Source organism: Notothenia rossii (genome assembly GCF_949606895.1).
Source record: "Notothenia rossii genome assembly, chromosome: 1".
Classification (NCBI taxonomy): Eukaryota; Metazoa; Chordata; class Actinopteri; order Perciformes; family Nototheniidae; genus Notothenia; species Notothenia rossii.
The window spans coordinates 18206649-18228208 of record NC_136912.1 but is presented as its reverse complement, the minus strand read 5'-3'; the positions used below and the strand labels follow the sequence as shown (position 1 = coordinate 18228208).

General features: G+C 42.3%; 1 protein-coding gene across 4 annotated transcripts; it reads left to right on the top strand.

Moving 5' to 3' along the window:
* Positions 1 to 250: 250 nt before the first annotated feature.
* On the top strand, positions 251 to 21340 carry LOC307031305 (ubinuclein-2-like). Of its 4 annotated transcripts, none has more exons than XM_079668280.1 (17): positions 251 to 1545; positions 2583 to 2699; positions 3202 to 3303; positions 4133 to 4243; positions 4474 to 4574; positions 5472 to 6039; positions 6819 to 6889; positions 7236 to 7365; positions 7834 to 7940; positions 8949 to 9059; positions 10244 to 10387; positions 13368 to 13418; positions 13544 to 13586; positions 14582 to 16078; positions 17053 to 17257; positions 17719 to 17787; positions 18942 to 21340. In XM_079668280.1, the coding sequence occupies exons 1-17, from the start codon at positions 1243 to 1245 to the stop codon at positions 18986 to 18988; spliced, it is 3777 nt and encodes a 1258-aa protein (XP_079524406.1). In that variant the 5' UTR covers positions 251 to 1242; the 3' UTR covers positions 18989 to 21340. The 4 variants fall into 4 exon arrangements, with proteins under 4 accessions (XP_079524406.1, XP_079524408.1, XP_079524407.1 ...); XM_079668279.1 differs by having other exon boundaries at positions 253 to 1545; positions 4471 to 4574; XM_079668282.1 differs by lacking the exon at positions 3202 to 3303 and having other exon boundaries at positions 252 to 1545; positions 4471 to 4574.
* The last annotated feature ends 220 nt before the right edge of the window (positions 21341 to 21560 follow it).

Sequence of the window (21560 nt, the reverse complement as noted above, 5' to 3'; positions counted from 1 at the left end):
AAACAACGCTGTTGTTAAATTACACTTTTCTTATTCTGCATTGCACAAGGTAGCTGAAGAAGCTGCTCAAAATTGCAAAAACATGAGAATACAATGTGAATTATGCTCCAGTAAGATCTACACTGATGCACTTTTGTTGGTAGCCATTGAAAAGATGACAAGGAAGAGGAGATGTAGCATTTCTTTTATTTAGTTTGGGTGTTGTATTGTGACAAAGACGTCTCCACGAAACTGTCCTAATGTGGATGCAAATAGTTTTCAGACAACATTGCAGTTGTGTTTGGTTTTTCTCTAGAAAGTTCTTTCAATTGCAAATGTGTAAGGATCGGCCACATATGTTAGGTGTGGCATTAATAGGGGCTACAGACCAAATTTTGCCCTTTCCAACTGGTTAATCCATTCATGGTTTCTGCAACAGAAGTCCAAAAAATAATAAAAGCATCAATTTCACATTTAAATGAGTTTATTGTCATAGGGAAACATGTTGGTATCATACACTGAAAATCAACAGGTGGTTAGTAGTGGTTGTAAATGAATCGGCTGTTTTGTGCTGGTTAACCGAGACAACCAACCATCTGGCTTGCTTTCTTCCGTTTAGGATTTGATGTTTGAGGGTGTGCTTTAGAAAAATGCACAATTCAGCATTTTCCTGAATAGACAGAAAGAAAGGCTTCAACCGAAAGCTGTGGATTGTGATTATTGAAATGAAGCTGTTATATGATACTTTTGTAATCACACAGCTTGTGGGGAGAGGTTATATACCACAGCCTGTCCTTCACTTATACACTATTTAAAGGTCATTATAGTACTGTCAGTGTTGTTATTATCGCCTGTTGTGACCGAGGCGGGTCTAGGATCGGGGCACGCGTTGATTGGACGTGACGAACCCCCTGTGCCACGGTGCTTCCGCTTTGTGCGTAAGCGCAGGCGCAGCGACCCCTCTCTTCTGATATTTTATTTACTCCCGAAACCCAAGATGGCTCCTATGAATGTCTCGGTCCCATAGCAAATTGAGGATGCAAGTAGCTGCCGTAGAAACAACTTTTCCCCCGCCGTCACAGCCCCTGGAGTTCATTGCGTATGGTGCGGAGGAGGCCCTAACGTCCGTCTAGGCACCGAGCAGCCGTCGGGGCTTCGCGAAACCGTCCTCCACCCTCCAATTTGGAGTAGTTTCGCGAAGTAGCTCTTCTCCTCGCTGTCGCTGTCTGTCCGGAGCGAGGCTCAGGCAGGCAGCTCATCCAAATGGCCGAACCGAGAAAAGTGCAATTTGTCACCCTCTCGGCCTTCGCAGCTGGAGCGGCCGCGGAGTCTAGGAAACGGCGGTTGGAGGATGAGGCCGACTTCAACTTCGGTGAAACCGGGGAGGTCGAGGCAGCGACCGGGGCAGGGGGTGCTGCCAGCAACGGGCGTCTCGGCCAAACCGGCGATGGGGACACGGCTGTAGCCGAGAAGAGGGTGACGGTGCGGCTCAACCTGTCCCTACCCGAGCCTGACGACCGCTCCTCCGCCGAGTTTAATTATGGAGAACTCATCCAAAACCGCCAGGTAGGATCTCTGACCAACATCACCAGGCCGGCTGGTACTGGAGCTGGGGTTCATTTTATTAGCTCTTGGCAAGTGTTTGTGTGGACTTGTCATTGCTGAGTGAGAGGGGGGAAGTGCACCTTGTCCTTCTGTGGACTAGCGTGGCTGAAACTGACCATTAGTGCAACTCCACACAAAAGACAGCGCAGTTATTTGACCAGCCTGTCCACTCTGTGTGCTTTCCAACTTCAGCGGCGCTCTACCATCACATTGTAGCTTTTTTTTCATCGAGGGAACTCCTCTTTTTAAACATGTAGAGATGAAGCTTATCTTGTGCTGCTACCTGTGTCCTATTCACTCCGACTTGCCCAGCAACAGCCCAGTCACACAGCCATTACAGCACTTGGAAATGCCACATGCAGTTTGGCCCTCTGGCTGCGGGTGATAGATAGATGATAGAGCATTGCTGATGGAAGTACCAGGATGTAGCATGGGAGGAAGGCAAATGTCAGAGGAGCTTCCCTCATTTTGAATCTCTGCAGTCTGGGATGATAGATTCTGTTGCTATTATTATGGTTTACATGAGTGGGAATTGGATGAGAAAAAGTTTGCAAAGCGGAATAGGATTTCATAATTCTAATTCTGGCTATACCAGCGCCATTTTTGGCATATGTTATGATTGTTGCGATTACTGAGATCAGTGGTGTAAAGTAACTAAGTAGATTTACTCAAGTACTTTACTTTTCGACCAATCGGCATAATGAGTACTTTTGGTACTTTAAATATATTTTGATGCTAAAACTTAAGTAACATGTTGACGGCATGCCTTTCACTTGTAACAAAGTATTCCTAAAGGATGGTGCTTCTACCTTTACTTAAGTACAAGATCTGAGTACTTCTCCCACCTCTGACTGTGAGGGATATTTAACTGATTGTACTTAACTTTTATTTGAGCTTATAACATAGTCAGGTTGCGTTATAGAGTGAGATGCAGTGAAACTGTCTAATCATAGCTCTGACATCTGACAATTTATATTAAGTTTCACTTTATTTTCCAGGCGAAAAAGACAACTCAAAGTTTGACTTCTGCCAACAATCCCAACGACCCCTTCAACGATGACGAGAGAGTGCGGCTGCAGGTCGAGGCCCTGGCAAAAAAGTTGGAAAATAAATATGTGAGTGTTTCTAATTTTATATTTTTAGCCTTATAACCTTGCAGATATTTAGTTTAGTAAAACAATCAGATGATGATATATTTGGTTGATGACCACATACATAAACTGAGACGACAGAGATGGTTTGCAGTTTAAAAAACTACTTTTCAAATGTCTTTGGAGGAAAACCAGTGTCATGGTAAATGTAATTAATATGGCTAATCTCAGCTCAACAGTTGTTCAGCTGTGAGAAACAGGAAGAAAGGGACACACATGGTTAGCAGCGGAGTTAAATATGATTGTTATAGAAAGTTTCTGTTTCTGCTATTTTTTTATACTGATCTTCGGACGTACACTACCGGCCAATCATTATAAAAGTATATCATTTTAACAAGCCCATCAGTCAGCTTATATATTTCTGATTTGGGTTTATGTACTTAAATAGCAATTTAAAAACAACAAAACGTTTTTTTTATGTCATCTAAAACTTAAAATAACATTATACTTTTTAATAATTTTTCAGGGTAATGAGGAAAAGAAGAAGAAGAAGGACAGAATGCAAGATTTGATTGATATAGGCTTTGGCTACGACGACGCAGACCCCTTTATTGACAACTCAGAAGCTGTAAGTGCTCCTCACTTTATTAATAATGAGGTGATTTTTCACCTGCGGTTTTTTGTTTGTTTGTCCGGGGATGACACTTTTATTTAGTCAGACGTCTCTCTTAAGTCTTTATAGTTGCACCATTGCACATTGTTTTTATTTTCTCCCTTATTAACTGCTGATTTAACCTGCTGTCCTCGTCACATTCCTGATTTGCGGTCTTGTTGTTATTCCCCTGTGGTTAAATATTTATTTCGTGGCTTGTCGCTCCAATACATTGCATTCAGTGGCACTTCTAAAGATAGCCGCTTGTCCCTTCATACAAGCAATCTGTGACTACGGTCTAAAACCATCCTCATGACTCATGAATACGTACGTGCGGCTTGTGTCCTCAAAGGGATATGTCATTGTTGAGGTTGGACAGTGTTTGTTACTCAGTATTATACTGAGGATATCAGTCTGTCCGACTGCAATAGCTGGAATTATGCTCTTGTATCGAGTCTCTGCCATAATATGATATTTGTGTTTTGTTTTGATAACTGTCCTATCTGCACCCATAAATTGGCAGTGCCTGTTAGATACTTTTTTCCTTTAGTTTTTATATTCTCTCAGTCTCTGATGAAAAATAATTTCATCTGTATCTTGGAGGGATTGTGATTTTTGTTTCTCTTTGGGTTTTTTTGTGAACAACAAGTCATGAATTTTCACTGACCAACAGAAGAGCCTGGGCTAATTTTTTTAATCTTAACAAGAAACATTATCACGTCATTCGCTTTTGTTTGTAATAGGATCTAGGTTTTTTTCTAGATTCATCTGATCTTATCCTTCAACTTCTGTGTTTTTCTCTCAGTATGATGAGCTGGTTCCTGCCTCTTTGACCACAAAGCTGGGGGGGTTTTACATCAACACTGGCACGCTGCAGTTCAGAGCTGCCTCCGACTCTGAGGGAGAGGAGGGCAAGGTGAGACTAACATAACATGTCCATAACACAAAGAATGTATTATTAATTATTCAGTGTCTGAAAGTTACTTTCAAGCCTGCAAATATGTGGATTTGACACAGTCAGAAACAGACATGACATAATACTATAAGAGATGTCAAGGATAATACTCAATTCCTAAACTAAAACCAGTAAAGATGCAGGAATACATAATTATTTATCCATGGCATGCTGTGCTCTTATTTCAGAAGACTAACGACAACAATGAGAATTTAATCAAGAAGAGGAAAAAGAAGGAAGTGGACAGTTCAGAAGAGAAGAACCAGAAGAAGAATAAACTACCTAAACAAGGGTGAGAATCATGGCGGTATAATATTCCTGCACATTTTTGGTTTATGTTTATTAATCAGCCGAATATATGTAAATGTATCATGTGAACCTCCACAAGCTGCACTGTCTCGGTCACACACACCCTGTTGTGTAAATGGCTTAGTTGTTCTCCTTAGCTGGAAAAGTTGACCTTTTGGACACCCATGGATTCGTTGGCCACAGTGAATATGTGATGACGCATTTTGTCCGGTCGTCTCCATGCTAATAATCCACCACCCTGTGTGACATTATAGTCCTGTGCTTTTGTGAGGATCCTCTCTCATACATCTATCATGAGGAAGGGATGCTGACTGTGACAGCCAGACACCTTCCAGAAAACACGGCACGCTCAGATAGGCTTAATACTCCATAATGCCGCCACTCTGAAAATAATGTCCAAAAATAGCAGTAGCTATTGCCATTGTGCCATTATGAAACAGATTATGTTATATATGAGTCTGTGTCAGATCTTTCAGAGCAGACAGCAGGTTAATCCTGCAGAATCCCCACAGTACCTTTCCCAACGTTTCAAAGTCGTCTCTGACAGCGTGTGTCCATGCCTCAGTTTGCCACTGAAATGTCTTTTTATGTAGCATGAGTTTAATTTAGTCATTATCCTGCACTTTTTACCTCCAGCCACCCACGTCTCTTTCCCTCTTCAATTTAATTGAACTAGTCTTTGTTGCCTTATTAAAATGTCAATCTCAAACTCTTTTCTGCCAGTTTATGGTGATTTAGTCAACCAATCAGAGCTTACCGAGCAGTCCTACACATGTGGATACTTTTTTACCTAGATAGCCTTAGACAAAAAAAAGCTACATTTACAACATCAGAAGCATTTTGCTAAAAAAAAAGGCATCACTGTTCTTTCCTCCAACAGAGTCACAGACCTCACCCTCCAGCGGCCTGAGAAGAAGAAGAGGAAGAAGCTGATGAAGGACTCGCTGTACCTTGCGGCCATGCTCCGCCGCTTCACCCGGGAGAAGGAGGACATGATGAAAATCAACCCGAACGTGGCTCACCCCGTTCTGGCAGGAGGTGTGGCTAACAAGCCACCCTCCATCAACTCAACCAACCACCTGTTGGCCTCGAACTCCACCCACAACACAGCTGGCAGCGACTTCTCACTGGCAGACCTCACCTCGGACCCCGCCGTGATGTCACTGCTGGGCTCGGCCAATGAGAAGGAGCTGCAGGATCTCTTAGGCGACCTGGACTTCAGCGTGTTGGATTCTGACCAGCAGCACGCTATGTCTGCAGCTCGGGAGAATGGTGTTCTGGGAGTCGGGGTTCCTGGTCCTAAACCACCACCAGCAGCAGCAGCAGGAGGAGGGGGAGGGGGGGGCCAGGGGCGAGGCCCGGGTTCCTCCAGTGGTCTGTTTTCTCCACCTCCGCTGCCGGATGGACTGCCTGCTCCTCTTATTAAACGCATCGAGGACTTGAGGGCGGTGAGTCAACTCTAGCCTGTCTGTGGGTAGCTGCAATTGCCTGTGAATTCTCCTCACTGAAGTTTAACACAAATGCCCGTTAGCTCAGGAAGTTATACAAAATGCTTATTGTGATTGTTTAGTCCAACGAGAATAGTCTATTCAAAGCATAGGAGAAACATAGCTCCAGGCTGAACCTTGAAGCTTTTTAAGTAACGAAAACAGTGTGGCTGGGCAGAACTGACTTTGAAGAAGTTCTTATTTTCTTCTTGCCTTTATATCTCACAGCCTCAAAGTCAATCCATAGCAGGGCCCTGTTGTTCTAGATGCTGGTAAAGTTTAAAGAGAGGCAGACAGAGCCAAGTAGATGGGAAGATAAATACATAAAGGACCATACCTTTTTTTTGTTGCTTTCAAAATCAGCATAGCTATTCAGACATTTTGAGAGGTTCAACATTAGTAAGAGGTTTTCTAGAAATGATTAAAGGTAGTTTAACTTTGAATTAAAATGGAAGGAACCAAGAGTTCATTCAGATGTTGTGTGGCAGCATAGAGCAATAGCATATATAGGGCTATTTCAGAGCTTTCAAATGAATGGGCAAACAAATTCAACAAGTGTAAAAGCATCCTTAGAAGATAATCGTTAAAATGAGAGCCATATGAAGAACAGCATCAGGTAGAGGAGAAACTGTTTGTGTCTGAGAGAGCACAGCATCACAGATACGTCTATGCATTTATATATATTTGTTCTGTATGAAAGAGTGCTGGTACAGTGTGCTGACTCAACATTTCTCCCACAGGCCTCGCGGCAGTTTGATCAAGAGGGCAGGAAGAAATTCTTCACCTTGGACATGAATAACATTCTCCTGGAGTGAGTAGGATGGCTTTTAAATCACCCTCAGCTAAATGCCAGCTCACTCTCCTCCTGTCCTCCAGTGTTTCTCACTCAGTTTCAGACCGTTTCCCTCGCCACCTCTCCTGCTGTCTTTAAGTGTTTTGTTTTTCCTTCCGTCTCTCATTTTGTGTGTTAATGTCATGCTTCTCATTTCCATACCTCTCTTACTTTCACCACCCCCTCAGTGTGTCCACTCTTCTCCATCCATTACTTTAATCTCCCATCTCTTGTTTATTCTGACTCTCTGTATCCTAACAGTAACAGTAACTGTCCATCCTGTATCTCAATTGTGATTTTGTTCTCCTTTCTCTCATCCTCTCAGCATTGAGCTGCAGGTCCAGGAGCAGCCTCCTGAGGTGCGCCTCGGCATCTACTCGCACATGGAGGCATTTGTGCCGTGCAACAAAGAAGCCCTCCTCAAACGCCTGAAGAAGCTCAGTCTCAACATCCAGGTGAGTGAGGCTTATCTGTGGAGGAAGTGAGAAATCCCCCAAATAACTGATCTCAGATCCCTTTTGAAAAGGTCTTTCTTCCTCTTTGATTACACTGTGATCACTAGCTTTGTTGTAGTCTCGTGATCCGTGACTATTAATTTATAAGCAACAACATGTTCCAAGTGCTTCCTTCTAGCTCACTGCTCTTTCTTCAGCTCCTGTTGTCTTCAACTGATTCTCTATATTCTTTTGTCACGCAACATTAAAGTAGCTTTGTTCATGAAATGGATCAACACTCCCACATGCCCTTCTCTTTCCTTCTCATTTGTTTATCTGTTTCTTCTTTTTTTCTTCTCGTTTTCTCTTCCCTCCTCACTCTGACCTCTTTTTCTTTCCATTTTTTTTTTTTTATTGTCTTTAGTTTTATACCTGTTCCTCCGTTTTGGCCTCTGTTCTCAACTCAACTTCCCTTTCTGAGTCCCTCAGGACGATCGCCTACGGACGCCGCTGTTGAAGCTGAAGCTGGCGGTGTGTAGCTCGATGCCAGAGCAGATAGCCAGATACAACATGGACTGCATGGCCAAGGTTGCAAAGTAAGTAAATCTGTTCTTGTTTGTTTCAGAAGACAGGCAGGTAAATAACTAGGGATGGGTATCGTTTGAAATGTATCGATTCCGATTCCGGTTCTGCTTATCGATTCCGGTTCTTATCGATTCCCCGTTTCGATTCCAAAATTGTAAAAGAAAGAGGTCAAACGTTTAGAGAACAAACATATCTTTATTCTTTTAAGCTTTAACTGACATTTTTACACATAAAAAATATACATGCAATACAAATGTATTGCACAATAGCTGTGCTTTATTTTAACTGAGCTATGCCTGTGGCAAGCTATTAACAGGCATTACACTGTGCCCTGTCTTTTTCATTTTTTAGTGTAGTGGAGCCTCACTTTAGAGCGTTTACCGCGACCCATCTTTGGTGTTATGAAGTGACTGAGCAAGTGAACTGTCTACGGGAGGGCGGGGGGAGGTGTGTGTGTGTGTGTGTGTGTGTGTGTGTGTGTGTGTGTGTGTGTGTGTGTGTGTGTGTGTGTGTGTGTGTGTGTGTGTGTGTGTGTGTGTGTGTGTGTGTGTGTGTGTGTGTGTGTGTGTGTGTGTGTGTGTGTGTGTGTGTGTGTGTGTGTGTGTGTGTGTGTGTGTGTGTGTGTGTGTGTGTGTGTGTGTGTGTGTGTGGACACTTAAGCAGAGGAGAGAAGCAGCGTGCACTTAAATGACACAAAGCAGTATATAGGTATTTCCTGTTCGTTCAGCTTACTGTACACTCACTTTTCAGGATCTGATTCTGCAACTCTGGTTGTGTTTTCTGCGTCGTGGATATCACAGGGCCCTACTTTGCTTTAAAGGACAGATTACATAACATTTGAGCTGACAGCCAAGTGTCTTCATCATTTTCCTGTACCTCGATGCTCGGACCATAAACTTTTAAGATCACAGTAATCACTGCAGAGGTTCTAGAATAAAGTGAATTCATGCTGCTTGTTTGTAAAAGTGTGCTCTACATTTACATACCACTGACTGTGTGTGTGTTTGTCTGTCCTACAGGCAGCAGTCAGGAGAAGGGGAAAAGAACGGCTCAGAGGAGGAAGATGAAGAAAAGCCTGGGAAAAGGGTGATGGGCCCACGGAAGAAGTTTGTCTGGGATGACAAGCTCAGGTAATGATTCATCACCGTGCTGCTGTAAGAGCTGGCTGGATGGCATGCTGCAGTTTGTGTGGCTGCAGGTTTGACTTAGCGTCTTTGATCGTTTTTCTTATAAGTTATAAGGCTATTCCTTACTTTTCTACCTTCCGTTCTTATCTCCAGTGTATGTGTCTGATCTAGCTAACTGAGCATAGGCTTTTAAGACTGTGTCGTTCGGATGGAGAAAACTAATACATTGTAGGTTTTGAAAATGAATGAATGACGTAAGGAAGATGGCCAAATAGTCATAAATATTTTCAGCTGTGAGGAACTTTTAGGTTTATTTAGGTAAATAGTCCCTCAACATGCAGTGGGAAAACAGTTGGAGCCACAACTTAACACAGATATGCAAAATGACTCAAGACCTGCAAACTGAGTTTGTGAAATATCAAATTCTCCTTTTAAATGTACTTATGAAAGCCTTGAATTGTACGCAGTCACTGGAAAATGTTCATATACAAAGCCATGTTAGGGAAACTTCCATCCTACATCTGCTCCCTGATCTCATGGCGAATTGTAAGTGGCTACTGCCTGAGATCGCATGCTGTGGTTTTATTAAATGTGCCAACTGCTAGGACTGTCTTAGGGAAGAAAGCATTTAGATGTGCAGCTCCACTTTCTGGGAATAGTCTGCAAATTAAATGGAAACTGAGCCATCTGGTTCCACTAAATGTTTTTAAAGCTTGGTTGGATGCTACTCAATCGGATGCTGTTGGTACCTGTTCATGTCGATAGGTTTGTAAATTGTAATCCCTGTAATGATGTATGATGTCCTTTTTGTTGTTCTGTTTATTTTTTTATGTTTCATGTGGAACCTACTTGAGCAGGTCTCCCTTGAAAAAGAGATCAAGGGATACACCTGGATAAATAAAGTCTTGAAATGAAATGCTAGCACAAATGTAGAAACCCTGAGCAAATAATTAGTGTCCTTGTGAAATTACAAAAGCCCTGAGAAAGACTTAAAGCAGCTTTTCATTCCTCATTCATTTTTATAACAGCTTCCAAATGTTCAGCAATGGGTTTTACGAGTTCATAATTACCTCTGACTCCCTGAAGAATAGCAGTCTCCTCTGCCATTATGTGCTCAACACCTGCTGCCTTATTTAGGTTTGAATAGTGAATAATTGGCGTTGAAATGAGCCTTTGTGTTTGTGCAGGAACCTGCTGTGCAGCCTGGTGCGAGTGAAGCTGAGCTGCTACGAGATGGAGAACCAGTGCTCTCTGTCTGTGGAGGACTACCTCAAGGCCTTCTTAGAGAACGAGGTCAAACCACTATGGCCCAAGGGCTGGATGCAAGCCAGGTCTGTGTGTGTGTGTGTGTTCTTGTTTTTGTGCTTAGCTTTAATATGGGGAACACATTCCTTCATATTGATAAGACAGCTGTAAATTCTCCAGGACCCGACCAATGAAGTTAACCTCAATACTATAATTAAGTTTAAAAAACCCATTAAAGATCAAAAAGGTTTGTTGGTGAGAAAGATGCCAACAGATGGAGCTGGCAGTTTATATATTTTCAGATGAGAGAATAATGAGGTTAGTCTGCTGTTGAGTTCATGGACATTTTCCATTAAACACAGGTTGTTATAAATAGCAGCCATTTGTTTTGCCTGAATGTAATCATGTCTTTATTTGTAAGCACATTAATCTACATTACACCGAATTCCACTGCGTAAACTAGAAGATATTTTAAAAGAGATGAAGTTACATGCAGGGGCGGATCTATGGGGGGGCAAGGGGGGGGAAGCTGCCCCCCCACTGTAGAGCCTTTCCCCCCCAGCTGCCCCCCTAACTTTTGCTTTCCTAAAACTGTACTAAAACAAACCTACACTATTTCCACAAGCTTCTCAAGCAACGAAACAAGCATTACATGAGTTAAAAGTGAATCATTTAAAATATAATTTTAGGCCCGTTAAAAATGCAGCTACGGCCCTGCATTAAACTGCGGAGCGGCGTTCACACAGACCGCGGCTCACAGAGCTGCAGACAGGGAACGAGCTGCCCCAGCACCTATGGATCAGCTTCCCCTGGGAGCATTTCCCCTTCCACTAGTTTTGTTTTTACTAAGGACGAGAGCTTGAAACTAAATACTAATAAAACGCTGCCGTTTGAATCGATAGCGTTTAACAGACGGGCGCTGTTTGGGGCGTTACGTTACAAAATGCTACGCAGACAGCGCTAGCTGGGAGATCGATCAATTTGCTAAACTATGCGGTACTATTATATCCACGTAAATTACACATCACAGCAAGATCAATGAAACCAGGATACATCCTTTATCGTCAAACTGGATCTGAACAAAGCTGCCTGTGTGCGTTTGAAAAATACTTTCTGATGTTATATTTATGATATGCTACTTATTAGCTACATGGCCCATAACGTGTAAAGTTATACAAGAATTTGTACCAGTGCTTTTCACAAGTAGACTCTTGCAGGCCAGTAGCTGGAGTAATTCAACAACAACAAAAATACATGTCTGAGAAGTGATCAGGACGAACAGAAAGAGGAAAAGGAAAAGAGAGTTCACTGAAGAGACCAGGAAGGTCAGAGCAGCAGCAGCAGCAGCAGCAGCAGCAGCAGCAGCAGCAGGAGGAGGAGGAGATGAAGACATTAGTGAAGAAGAAGAAGAAGAAATGTATGTGAGGAAGATGAAGTGTCAGAGAGAGGGCCAGAGGCAGGGATCAGGAGGCATATGAAACTCCAGCTGGACCACATGGTATGTTCTTATTCTCCGTACATATTCCATCACAGCAGCACAATCTAGCAGCTCTTAGTATTGACAAATATTGATTGAAATATTGAAATGTGTTGCTGCTCTCTGAAGAGATGGGTGATGCCATTTGTGTACTTAATTATAACTAAATACTTTTACTGTACCAGTAAGCAGAATTTTGAGTATTCTCTGAATCGGGTGCCTTTTAGGTATTTACATCTTTGAAAAATGAAACCAAAATGTTTGGTCATAACATCTGGTAGTGGACTACTTACATGTTCCCACCTCAGGCACAAAATATAAATAATTACTAGGAATTTCTTTGAAAAAATGTAACATGGTTGAAGTTTTTGACAAAAAGTAGCCATGAGACCATGTTTAGCTAAGATATGGCACCACATGGAAGTCAAGGACATTACAAAATTGTAATATTTTGCAAAAATATTGTTTATTTTGTAATAAACAATTATTTACTATTATTAATTCATATAACAGAGTTGAAATTTTGAGCTTGTCAATCTTAATCTGAAAATACAAAAACTGAAATATAGGTAAGAGAAGAAACTGACACTCGCCTTTCTTTGTCATCTTTCCTTCAAAAGACTTCTGTGATGTAATTCCCTCAATGCAGATCACACATGGACTGATCCATTATTTTAATAGGAGGGTAAATGGTATGGCGTGACAGGGTTGAAACAAACTGAGGAACGTGTGTCAATATTGCAATTTCATAGATAATTCAAATATTTTTTCAGAATTTCTTTTTGATCAGTTAAAGTTGACAAGCATATGATTATATTAGCAGCAACATTTTGGGATAATTGGCCATTTTGATTTGTTTAATATTAAATTAATATGTAATAATGCTTAGTGAGGATATGCAAATATGTCTGTACTAAGACAACCCATTTTTTTAAAACAATATATATATATTTAGTTTTACATTGTAATGCAAAACAACCTGTTCCATTAATTCATTGCTTTAAAATACATTTTGTAGTTTCCTTTCATTTAAAATTATTGAAGTAAGCTTGGGGGACTCAAAGGGCACCCAATTGTTTGTCTGAACACCTTATTTCTCTTGTGCATTAAGAACACTTGTGTTAGGGCATGAATTAACAATAAATAGGTTGTATAGAGTATAAAAGACCACGTACTGTCCGCCCTCCCACGCCACCCTGGCATGACCTCTTGCCCCCCCTTTGCCACCCCATATAAAATGTTCTAGAACCGCCACTGGTTACATGTTTAAAAAAAAAAGACAAAAAAGGGGCAATATAACAACAAAAGCAACAAAATGAGTATACGCAGGAGAGTTTATTGATAAAATGAACACAGTACAATCAGCTCAGTTCAGAGAAATAATTAGAAATGTATAAAGATGAATGTAAACACAATAATATGTTGCTTGAGATGTGTGAAATGGTTTGTCGGGTGGTAAAATGAGCTGTAATTGAATAACTTTTCGTTCCATGGCAGTTTTTTTTTTATCTCTACAAACAAACTTGTGTATCTAAATATATACACTTTTAGATCAAATGTTCTTATCACAGTTTGTTTCCTCTGCTCAGGATTCTGCTAAAGGAGAGTCTTGCTGTTCACAGTCACCTCACTGGAAACCTGTAAGTATGGATTTATTTCACACAGCTCAGTAACGGTAACTTCTTGATTATTTTCTCTGAGACTAAGCTTAAATGCTAAATGTAAATATTAAAGGCTAAGCATTTGCTTTCATGTTTCCATACAGAGTCAAGAGGAGAATGGTGCCTGGGCCCAGGGCCAAAGCCAAGGTGAGTGACAGCCATGATCATATACTGTATAATATCTAAACATATCCAACTGAGTTTTGTTTTAGTACAGATTTATTTTCAATCCACAATGTTAATTGGATCATAACCCTTTTGCCAAAGTGCATTCTAGCATGAAGCAACAATATAATATACTTTACTCATGATATGTCATCTGCTCAGTTCTGAAAACAGATCTGCTGTTTAGCATTCATTTCATTTAACATGACTGATAAACATGGAAGAACAATTCTTCTTTTATATCATTATTACTATGCTTTAGGGTGGTTATAAAATGTGTAATTCACACAATAACCAGGGGTCTTAGCCGGGTAAAATAAACCCACTAGAGCTCACATAGTAAATTGAGTATTATTTCCACAGCAGAGCTCTGTTGGAAAGAAATAATGTTACATAAAGCATGATGAATGTTAAGATACAGTCACCAGAAAATCACATTAAAAGCCTTCCTATTAAATGAAGGCTGCAAGAATTGAACACCCACTTACATCTATATCTGCAACACAATTGCAACCTTTAACAGTGACAGGAACTGGATTTATTTGTTGCTCTACTTAGATGTTGTAACTTAGACAATGGAGGCATAGGCCAACCCAATTTCACGATTATCCCTTATAATTGCAATTCACTACATTATCCCCATGATAATCAACAAGTATGCTGCCCTACTCTTAAATGGTTCTGAAACGTACTGGAATAACCAACATCAATAATTAGGTTTTTTTAACCTCTTTCCCACAAAAGAGAGCAAGACAGCTTTTTCAAGTCACTCATGTAAGGATATTCATAATTATCTTGATATTTGAAATCCACCAGAATAACTTGTGTGTTTTGAGTTGTGATCTATGATAACATCCCATCGCTAGTATAATGTATGTTTTTGAGTTTTTTTTAATTGAGGAAAAGGGAAAATTATGAAGTCCTGGTTCTGTCTGCCTCTGAGGTACTGACACTTTTCCGTGTCTTCTGTTCTGTAGGAGGGTCTCTGGATTCACAAACCCCCTCTCAGCATGACCTCCACCTCGTCTCTGCACACCTCCGCTCTGACCTCACACCGGAAACCGGCCTCCTGCTCGCCCCCGGAGCCCATCTGTCTGTCGGACTCGCTGGATGAGGATCTGACCGCTCCCTCGCTGGACTCCATCTCCCACGCTCTGGCCCTCCTCAGCAACGCCTCGAAGGGCCTGGGCTTCTCAGACAGCCCTCTGTCCCCCCCGCCCCTCCAGATGCCCACCTCCTCCCCTCCCCCCGTCACTCCTCACTATCCCTCGGCCTCTCAGCTCTCTGCCTCCATCGCCTCCACAACGCAGCTTCATTCCCTGTCGAGGGGGGAGCCCTCTCCGCTGGCAGCTGCTGGGAACCTGCCAACAACAACAACGCTACCAACCGCCTATTCTACCTCCTCTTCCTCCTCTTCCTCGTCTCCCGCTGTTTCCTGCTTGGCTCGAGTGCAGGCAGCCGGCCTGTCGCTGGCCTCACGGACAGCAGAGGGACCCTACGGCCTGATCAAAGGATCTGCCTCTATGGGCCAATCACAGCCTCAGAGACTCCTCACCATGGCAACGCCCAATCACAGGACAGGCTTAGTGATGGGCGGGAACGGCAAGATGCATCCTCACCCGTCCCCTTCGCCTCCAAAGCAGCGGCCCCCTCCGACGGCTTCCCCTCTGCTGCCCCCCCATCAGAAGGCCTTTGTGGGCCCGGGGGGGCTGCTGGGATCTCTGGGAGGACTGGCCAAGAGCAAAACCATCAGCAGCAATGGCAGCGCCACGCCTTCCTCCTCCCCCTCCTCAATGTCTCGCTCAAACTCCACCTCCCACCCCGGCCTGCAGTCCTTCTGCCCTCCCTCTCTGGTGGTTTCCTCCCCATCCGCCTCCCCCTCCCCCCACCCCCACTCCTCACACTCCTCCTCTCAAGGTAAGCTCCACACACACCACCACCACCAGGCTAACTTCATCACGCCCATGCAGGCCACACTCACCAAGTCGTCCCACAGCAACAACTCCTCCCACATCATCAAGCTCACCCCTCGGCCTCCGGCGCCGACCCCCCCTCCCTCCTCCTCCCCCTCCCCGTCGTCCTCGCCCTCACACCTGCTCTCTCATCAGATGATCTCCAGCCAACAGCAACAACACCAGTTCTCCCTCAAAACCCCCAAAGCGTTCCGGCCCCCCTTCAGTGTATCGGGGGGCGGGGGGGTGCAGGTGAAGCCGCCACAGAGTACCTACAGCTTCGCCAGAGGACAGAAAGCTCTGCCCACCACCAATAACAGTAGCATCAACAACAACTCCGTCATCAACAAGGGAGTGATATCAGCCGTCTGCAGCCGGGCTGACAAAACTCAACTGTCTTCTGCACCCTCAGCCAATCACGCGCAGAGGCAGAGGGTAGTGGGCGGGGCTAACCAGAGCCCAAAGGCATTAAACAGCTGGGCCACTTTGGCCTCGTCCTCCACAACGTCACACCTCCCACAGGTCGGTTTAAGGTTCATTAGTTTTAAATTCTAATTGTTTTTCGTTTTGACTCTTCAATTTATATTAGGTTAGTTTCTAGAGTGTGTTTATTAGATTTAGTTTATTAAGAACCTTTTATGTTTGAGTTTGCTTTTGTTAAAGGTAGGGTAGGTAAGAATGGAGAAACCAGCTCGAGTGCACTAGAATTTGAAAGTACGCAGCCGAAAAAAATCTGCCCCTTCCTTCAGACTTCCTTGACCAATGAGGGCACACGATTTTTACACAGATAGAAGGCTGACAGGCAGGTAGGCCATCCAGTTATTTTAGCCGGGCCGGCTCAGATGATTGGTCGTGCTTTTTAAAGCACTACGGCTTCCACAGATGACATTTTCTTAATGTATTTATTGTCAAAGCATTTAATGTATTCATTGCTATCGGGATTTTAAGAGCATTCCATGGAATATAACAAAAAGTGTTTCTGAAGTGAATTACCTACCCCACCTTTAAGGTCATATAATGTCTCAGAAGTATGTAGCTACATGGTTTGCATGTTTACATCTTCCTCCTTTCATCATTAGACACTAGTGGAATAGCTCGGTTTATAGCATTTAATCTATGAAAATATTTTAATTATGTCTGTTTTAATTGAATTCTAGAGACTAAACTGCATTTAAAAAGACATAAGGATTCATTTTGGAGCAATTGCAGCAAAGCGCCATTTCTTTGAGTGTTTAGTCCACGCTTTAATATCACGAGATCAAACTCAAATTCATGTTACCTCTTTTTTCTGGATTTATTAACTATAGGTAAACACTTTTTATAGTTGAATATGCAATATTGTAGGACATTATTTGTTATGATAATAGTCCTGTATAGTGTCTTTTGGGCAAACAAATGTTTTATATGCAGCTTCACGCTTTACACATCATGGACGGTTCTAAATAAATGGAAATATATACATAACTGTTGATCTCTCTCCCTGGCTGTCTCTGCAGGTTTCCACAGTCGGCTCCCCCCTCCTGGGCGGCCCCTCCCCTCTGTCTCTGGGCTTCGGGATGCTGGGCGGCCTGGTACACCTCTCGCAGCCCTTCCAGTTCCCCCCGCTGCTCAACTTCAGCCCTGGGGTCCCGGGGGCCGCCGGCATGGGATCAGTCCCCAGCTCCAACTCAGGATACACACTAGCACAGAGCGACCTAATGGGTGAGGGGACACACAACCTGCAGAAGCATTGTGTCGCTTAACATCGATCAAGAGAAACAAGAAAGGAGTAGCAATATATACAACTTAAACTGATATTTTCCTCAAATCGTTATTAATCTGTATTTACATAGGCTGCAGAACGGACTGAGAAAGGGATGCATCTAGATTTGTATACGTCTAGTTATGTGTGTGCGCTCCCATTGAAGCAGCAGCTCCTCCACTGTGCTCCACCTTTCCCTGGTCTCCATTTTGTATACAAACGTCTCCCTCCTTTGTTCTCCTCATCTTTTGTGTCTGTCATCTCAACCTTTTGTTCCACGCTGCCCCCTCACTTTGATCATCTCCCTTTTTTGTTGCTGGTTTCCCATTTTGATGCCCCCCCCCCCTCACTACACATGTTACTCATGTTGCCCCTTTTGTGTTGCCTTCTTCCCTCTCATCTTCCCTCCATCTCTCCTCAGATCTGTATAAGAGTCTCCAGTCAGGGTCGCAGGCTGCCCTACCTCCTCACTTGCAATTTGCTTTCTCAGGTAATTTGCACTCCTCCTCTTCCTCCTCCTCCCCCTCCCCCCCATCAGTCTGTGTCAGGCCGACCTGTCGTCCTCTGCTTGGCTGCTCTGTATCTTTCGACTTGCTTCAGTATATTTGATGTTAAGCATGTTTCTGGTTTGCTCCTGTGGTTGTAACACAGTAGTTGCATGCAGTAAAGATATTTAGATGTATATTGGTGTTTCATTTGCCTGCAGAATGCACAGTGACAATTCCGTTTCTGCCTGATTATCTCTACTGTCCACCATCAATCAACTACAGTATGGATTTATCTGTGTCTGAATGCAGTCTGTGTTTACAGCTGTAAACAGAGACTGAGGGTCACCTGGATACTTATGGCACATGTGGCAAAGAACCATCCCAACGTCTAAATCTGTAGACAAACATTTTAACACAGTTCTTCACCCTGTGACTAACTTAAATTAAATACTAGAATTAATTTAGTTTGACACAAAAGTTTATGAACGAAATAAGGTTTCCAGGTCCTGTAAAACTTTGAGGAAGAGGCTTTCAGGGTAAAGGACGATGAGTGTGGTTCTGCAGGACGTATCAGTAAACTCTTCAGCATGCCCGGTGTCTCTCGATATGATAACCTGCATGCACCTTTGAAAGAAAACAAACAAAAGTTGGACTCAGTGTCAAAGTATGGGTTAGTGGGTCAGATTATTTGTTGCCTCTCAATGTAAATGTCAAAAATAATTTAGAACAATTTAGTCAAATCTATCTGCCGTCTTTAATTTAAATTCTGCAGGGAAGTCTGGTCACAGTTAAAGCCGTTCCAGTTGTAGAAGTAACAACATTATATAACAAAACATAATACACTTGTCTGTTTGTAAATCATCGATCCAAAAACTAGTCAAAGATTAGCTTTAAAGAAAACAACCAGTTGGGAGACTAGCCTTCCCAAAGGAAACAACAACTGAATCAAACAGACTATAACTTGTGTGACGCAGGAAGTAAGGCACCCCCTGACATACCAAGTTAAATTGGTAGACCTTTTATTGTACGTGTATCTAATGTAACACTATAAGGAGCATCTTAAATCCACACAGAGCGGGTCAATATTAAACTTGGTACAGAAGGCTGTCCAATGATGAGTCAAAGTTGTTAAATAGTCTCCATCCTCTCCACTCAGATGCGAACCAAAGCCAGGGCGGAGACATGAAGAGGAAATCCCACTGACCAATAACAGCTCAGGAGCTGGACACCAGCGGGGTGACATCACAGCTTCCTGGACACATCCACCAATAGGAACCTTTGATTGACTGACATGGTGATGTTGAGTGAGGGGGCGGGGCTACACCGCCTCTTAAAACGGACCTAAAGGAGAATCCTCGCTACAATGATGAATTAATTTAACTGTTTTCTAATGAACCGGGTATGAGAACAAGACAGAGTGAATGACGAGAACACTTTTATTTTTATTCTGCTTATTTTTATTTTTTTGTCAACATGTTTACATATGACCGACCTTGATCACTGTGGAATGAGTGTGAGCGAGGTGGTGATACAGATGAGAGTACTACTACGCTATGTAATATAATTTGTATTTAAGCTTATGTGGAAACACAGGACTCTTGTTCTTGCAGTTAAAACAAAAAAACAAAAAAAAACAGAATAATGATTTTTTAATTCTTCTGTCTTTTCGTCTCCGATGTGGGAATAATTGTGTGTAGAAATGTTATCGTTGGTCACCTCTGCTCCCACAAATGACTGTTAAGTAGTAGCTTAAATTAATATTAATAAATTATTTGTAATTTACACAGGGACAAAAACATGTAATAGCGTGAGTGAGAGAGAGAAAGCAGTTGATTTGAATGTGTGTATGTACAGAAAAAACCACAATATACTGTTTCCAGATGATCCTGTATGAATGGTAAAGACATGTTTCCCCTTGTGACAAGAATGAGCGAGTCGGACGCCCCTCTCTCGCTCAGTATGTTTTTGGTGCTGTTTCATCACACTGGACCTTTTCTGGAAAAAAGACTTGAATTGAAAGAGTTTTGGAGCCGCCTGTGAGAGAGAGGGGGGGAGGGAGGGGGGCGGGTGCGAGGGATACGTCACGATTGTAGCCTACTTGAATTGTTTTAGTTTTTGTGTGTTAAGATTATTTTATTTACTTTTTCTGCTTATTGACTCAAATCAACTTAAAAACACAACGCCTTAGTTTGTATCGATAAAATAAGAAGAATATCTATGCAGGACTGTAAAACGCTCAATGCAAAAGTGCAAGTCGTCGCTTGGCTTTCAACCTCTACTCAACTTGTCAGTGCATTTCTGGAGTTGTGAATGTTTGTAGATGTTATTATTTCACTAAAGACTCCTTTGTGTGTTCAGACAGCATGGGAAGCACATTTTAGAAAGTCAATTTAAGTGTGATTCCATTCCAGTTTAGAGGCATTACGATAACCTTGGTTGCTAAAGAGAAATGTAAATGTACGTTTACATAAATAGTTTTGGGGCAGATACATTCGTCTACACAAAGCCTAGTTTTGCTAGGCTTACCACATGACTAATCCACAAGTAAACCAGAATAGGTTGAGAACTGACAAGAAAAATAGTCACTTTGGCGCTTGGCCGTCAAACCAATCGTTTAGGAAAACATTGTGAGAGGTCTTCAGGAATATGTTTCAAATGGCCAAGTTGTAATTGTTTTTCATATCAGCTGATATATAAGCTCCGCCTTCAGATATCAAGTATTGCTGCAAATGTGTCTTTCCTGGCTGTTGCCTAAAAAAAAATCAAAAATATAAACCATTCATTTTATTTTAAAGGGGCCGCTACATATTCACAACGCGAAAAGCTAATTAAGCCTTTTAAGCCCTTGCAGCCACAATTTGGAATAATGTGTGAACACTCCCAACTCGAATTACAGTTTTTTATGTATTGTTTTATCTAATGTAGCCCCATAGCTTTTATAAACCTACTAGAAAAAGAGAGAAGGGATAATTAAGAGTTTTTAATGAGTTCGGAGGTTGAGCTTAGCGCCACACCCCCACATAAATTGTTGCTGTGTCCGTTACTAAATGGCTAACATTGTCCGTTTTAGAAAAAACAGAAATGCTAAAGCTAAAATTCCCTTTCCTTTCTGTCTGAACACAGCTGTAGAGATTCCTTCCCTCTGCTGAATACCTCCGTTAACAAAACTGTTCTTCCTGAGTCTTTCACTGTCCTCCACTAGTTCCTCCTCCATGTGGGTCTGACTGACCGGCGGCACCGGGATGGCGCCAAAGATTGTTCTGTAGCTCACTGTTTAGATTGGGTGCTGCCGGTCAGTGTGTGTGTGTGTGTTTGTGTGTGTTTGATTTTTCTGACATTTTCCCCCAAAATGTAACCCACAAGTGTCAACGTGTGGTCCTTCATGTCATTGTGAAGTCATGTGACTGGAGCAGTGGGTGACATCTTATAAATTGTTCTTTCTTTGGGGGTTCGGAGGATAAAACAACATTTTGTGGTTAACTGGTTAATTAATTTGGTCTTTTGTAGATTATTTTGTGTGTCAATTATTAAATTAAACAAAACAGGTGGTTTTCATGACGACTTTTTCTCCTTTCTTTGGACGAACTCTCCCTGTGTATGCACCAGGTATGCACACAAGAAACTTGTGAGTATTAGTCATTCATTTTGCTTTAATGTTTTTGCTTTTGACATGCTTTACAATTACTTTTATAGCCTATTCTAACTTTTCATATTTTCGACAGGCTACTTTGCTAAATATATATTACATTTTTCAATAAACTTTACTGAGGCTTTT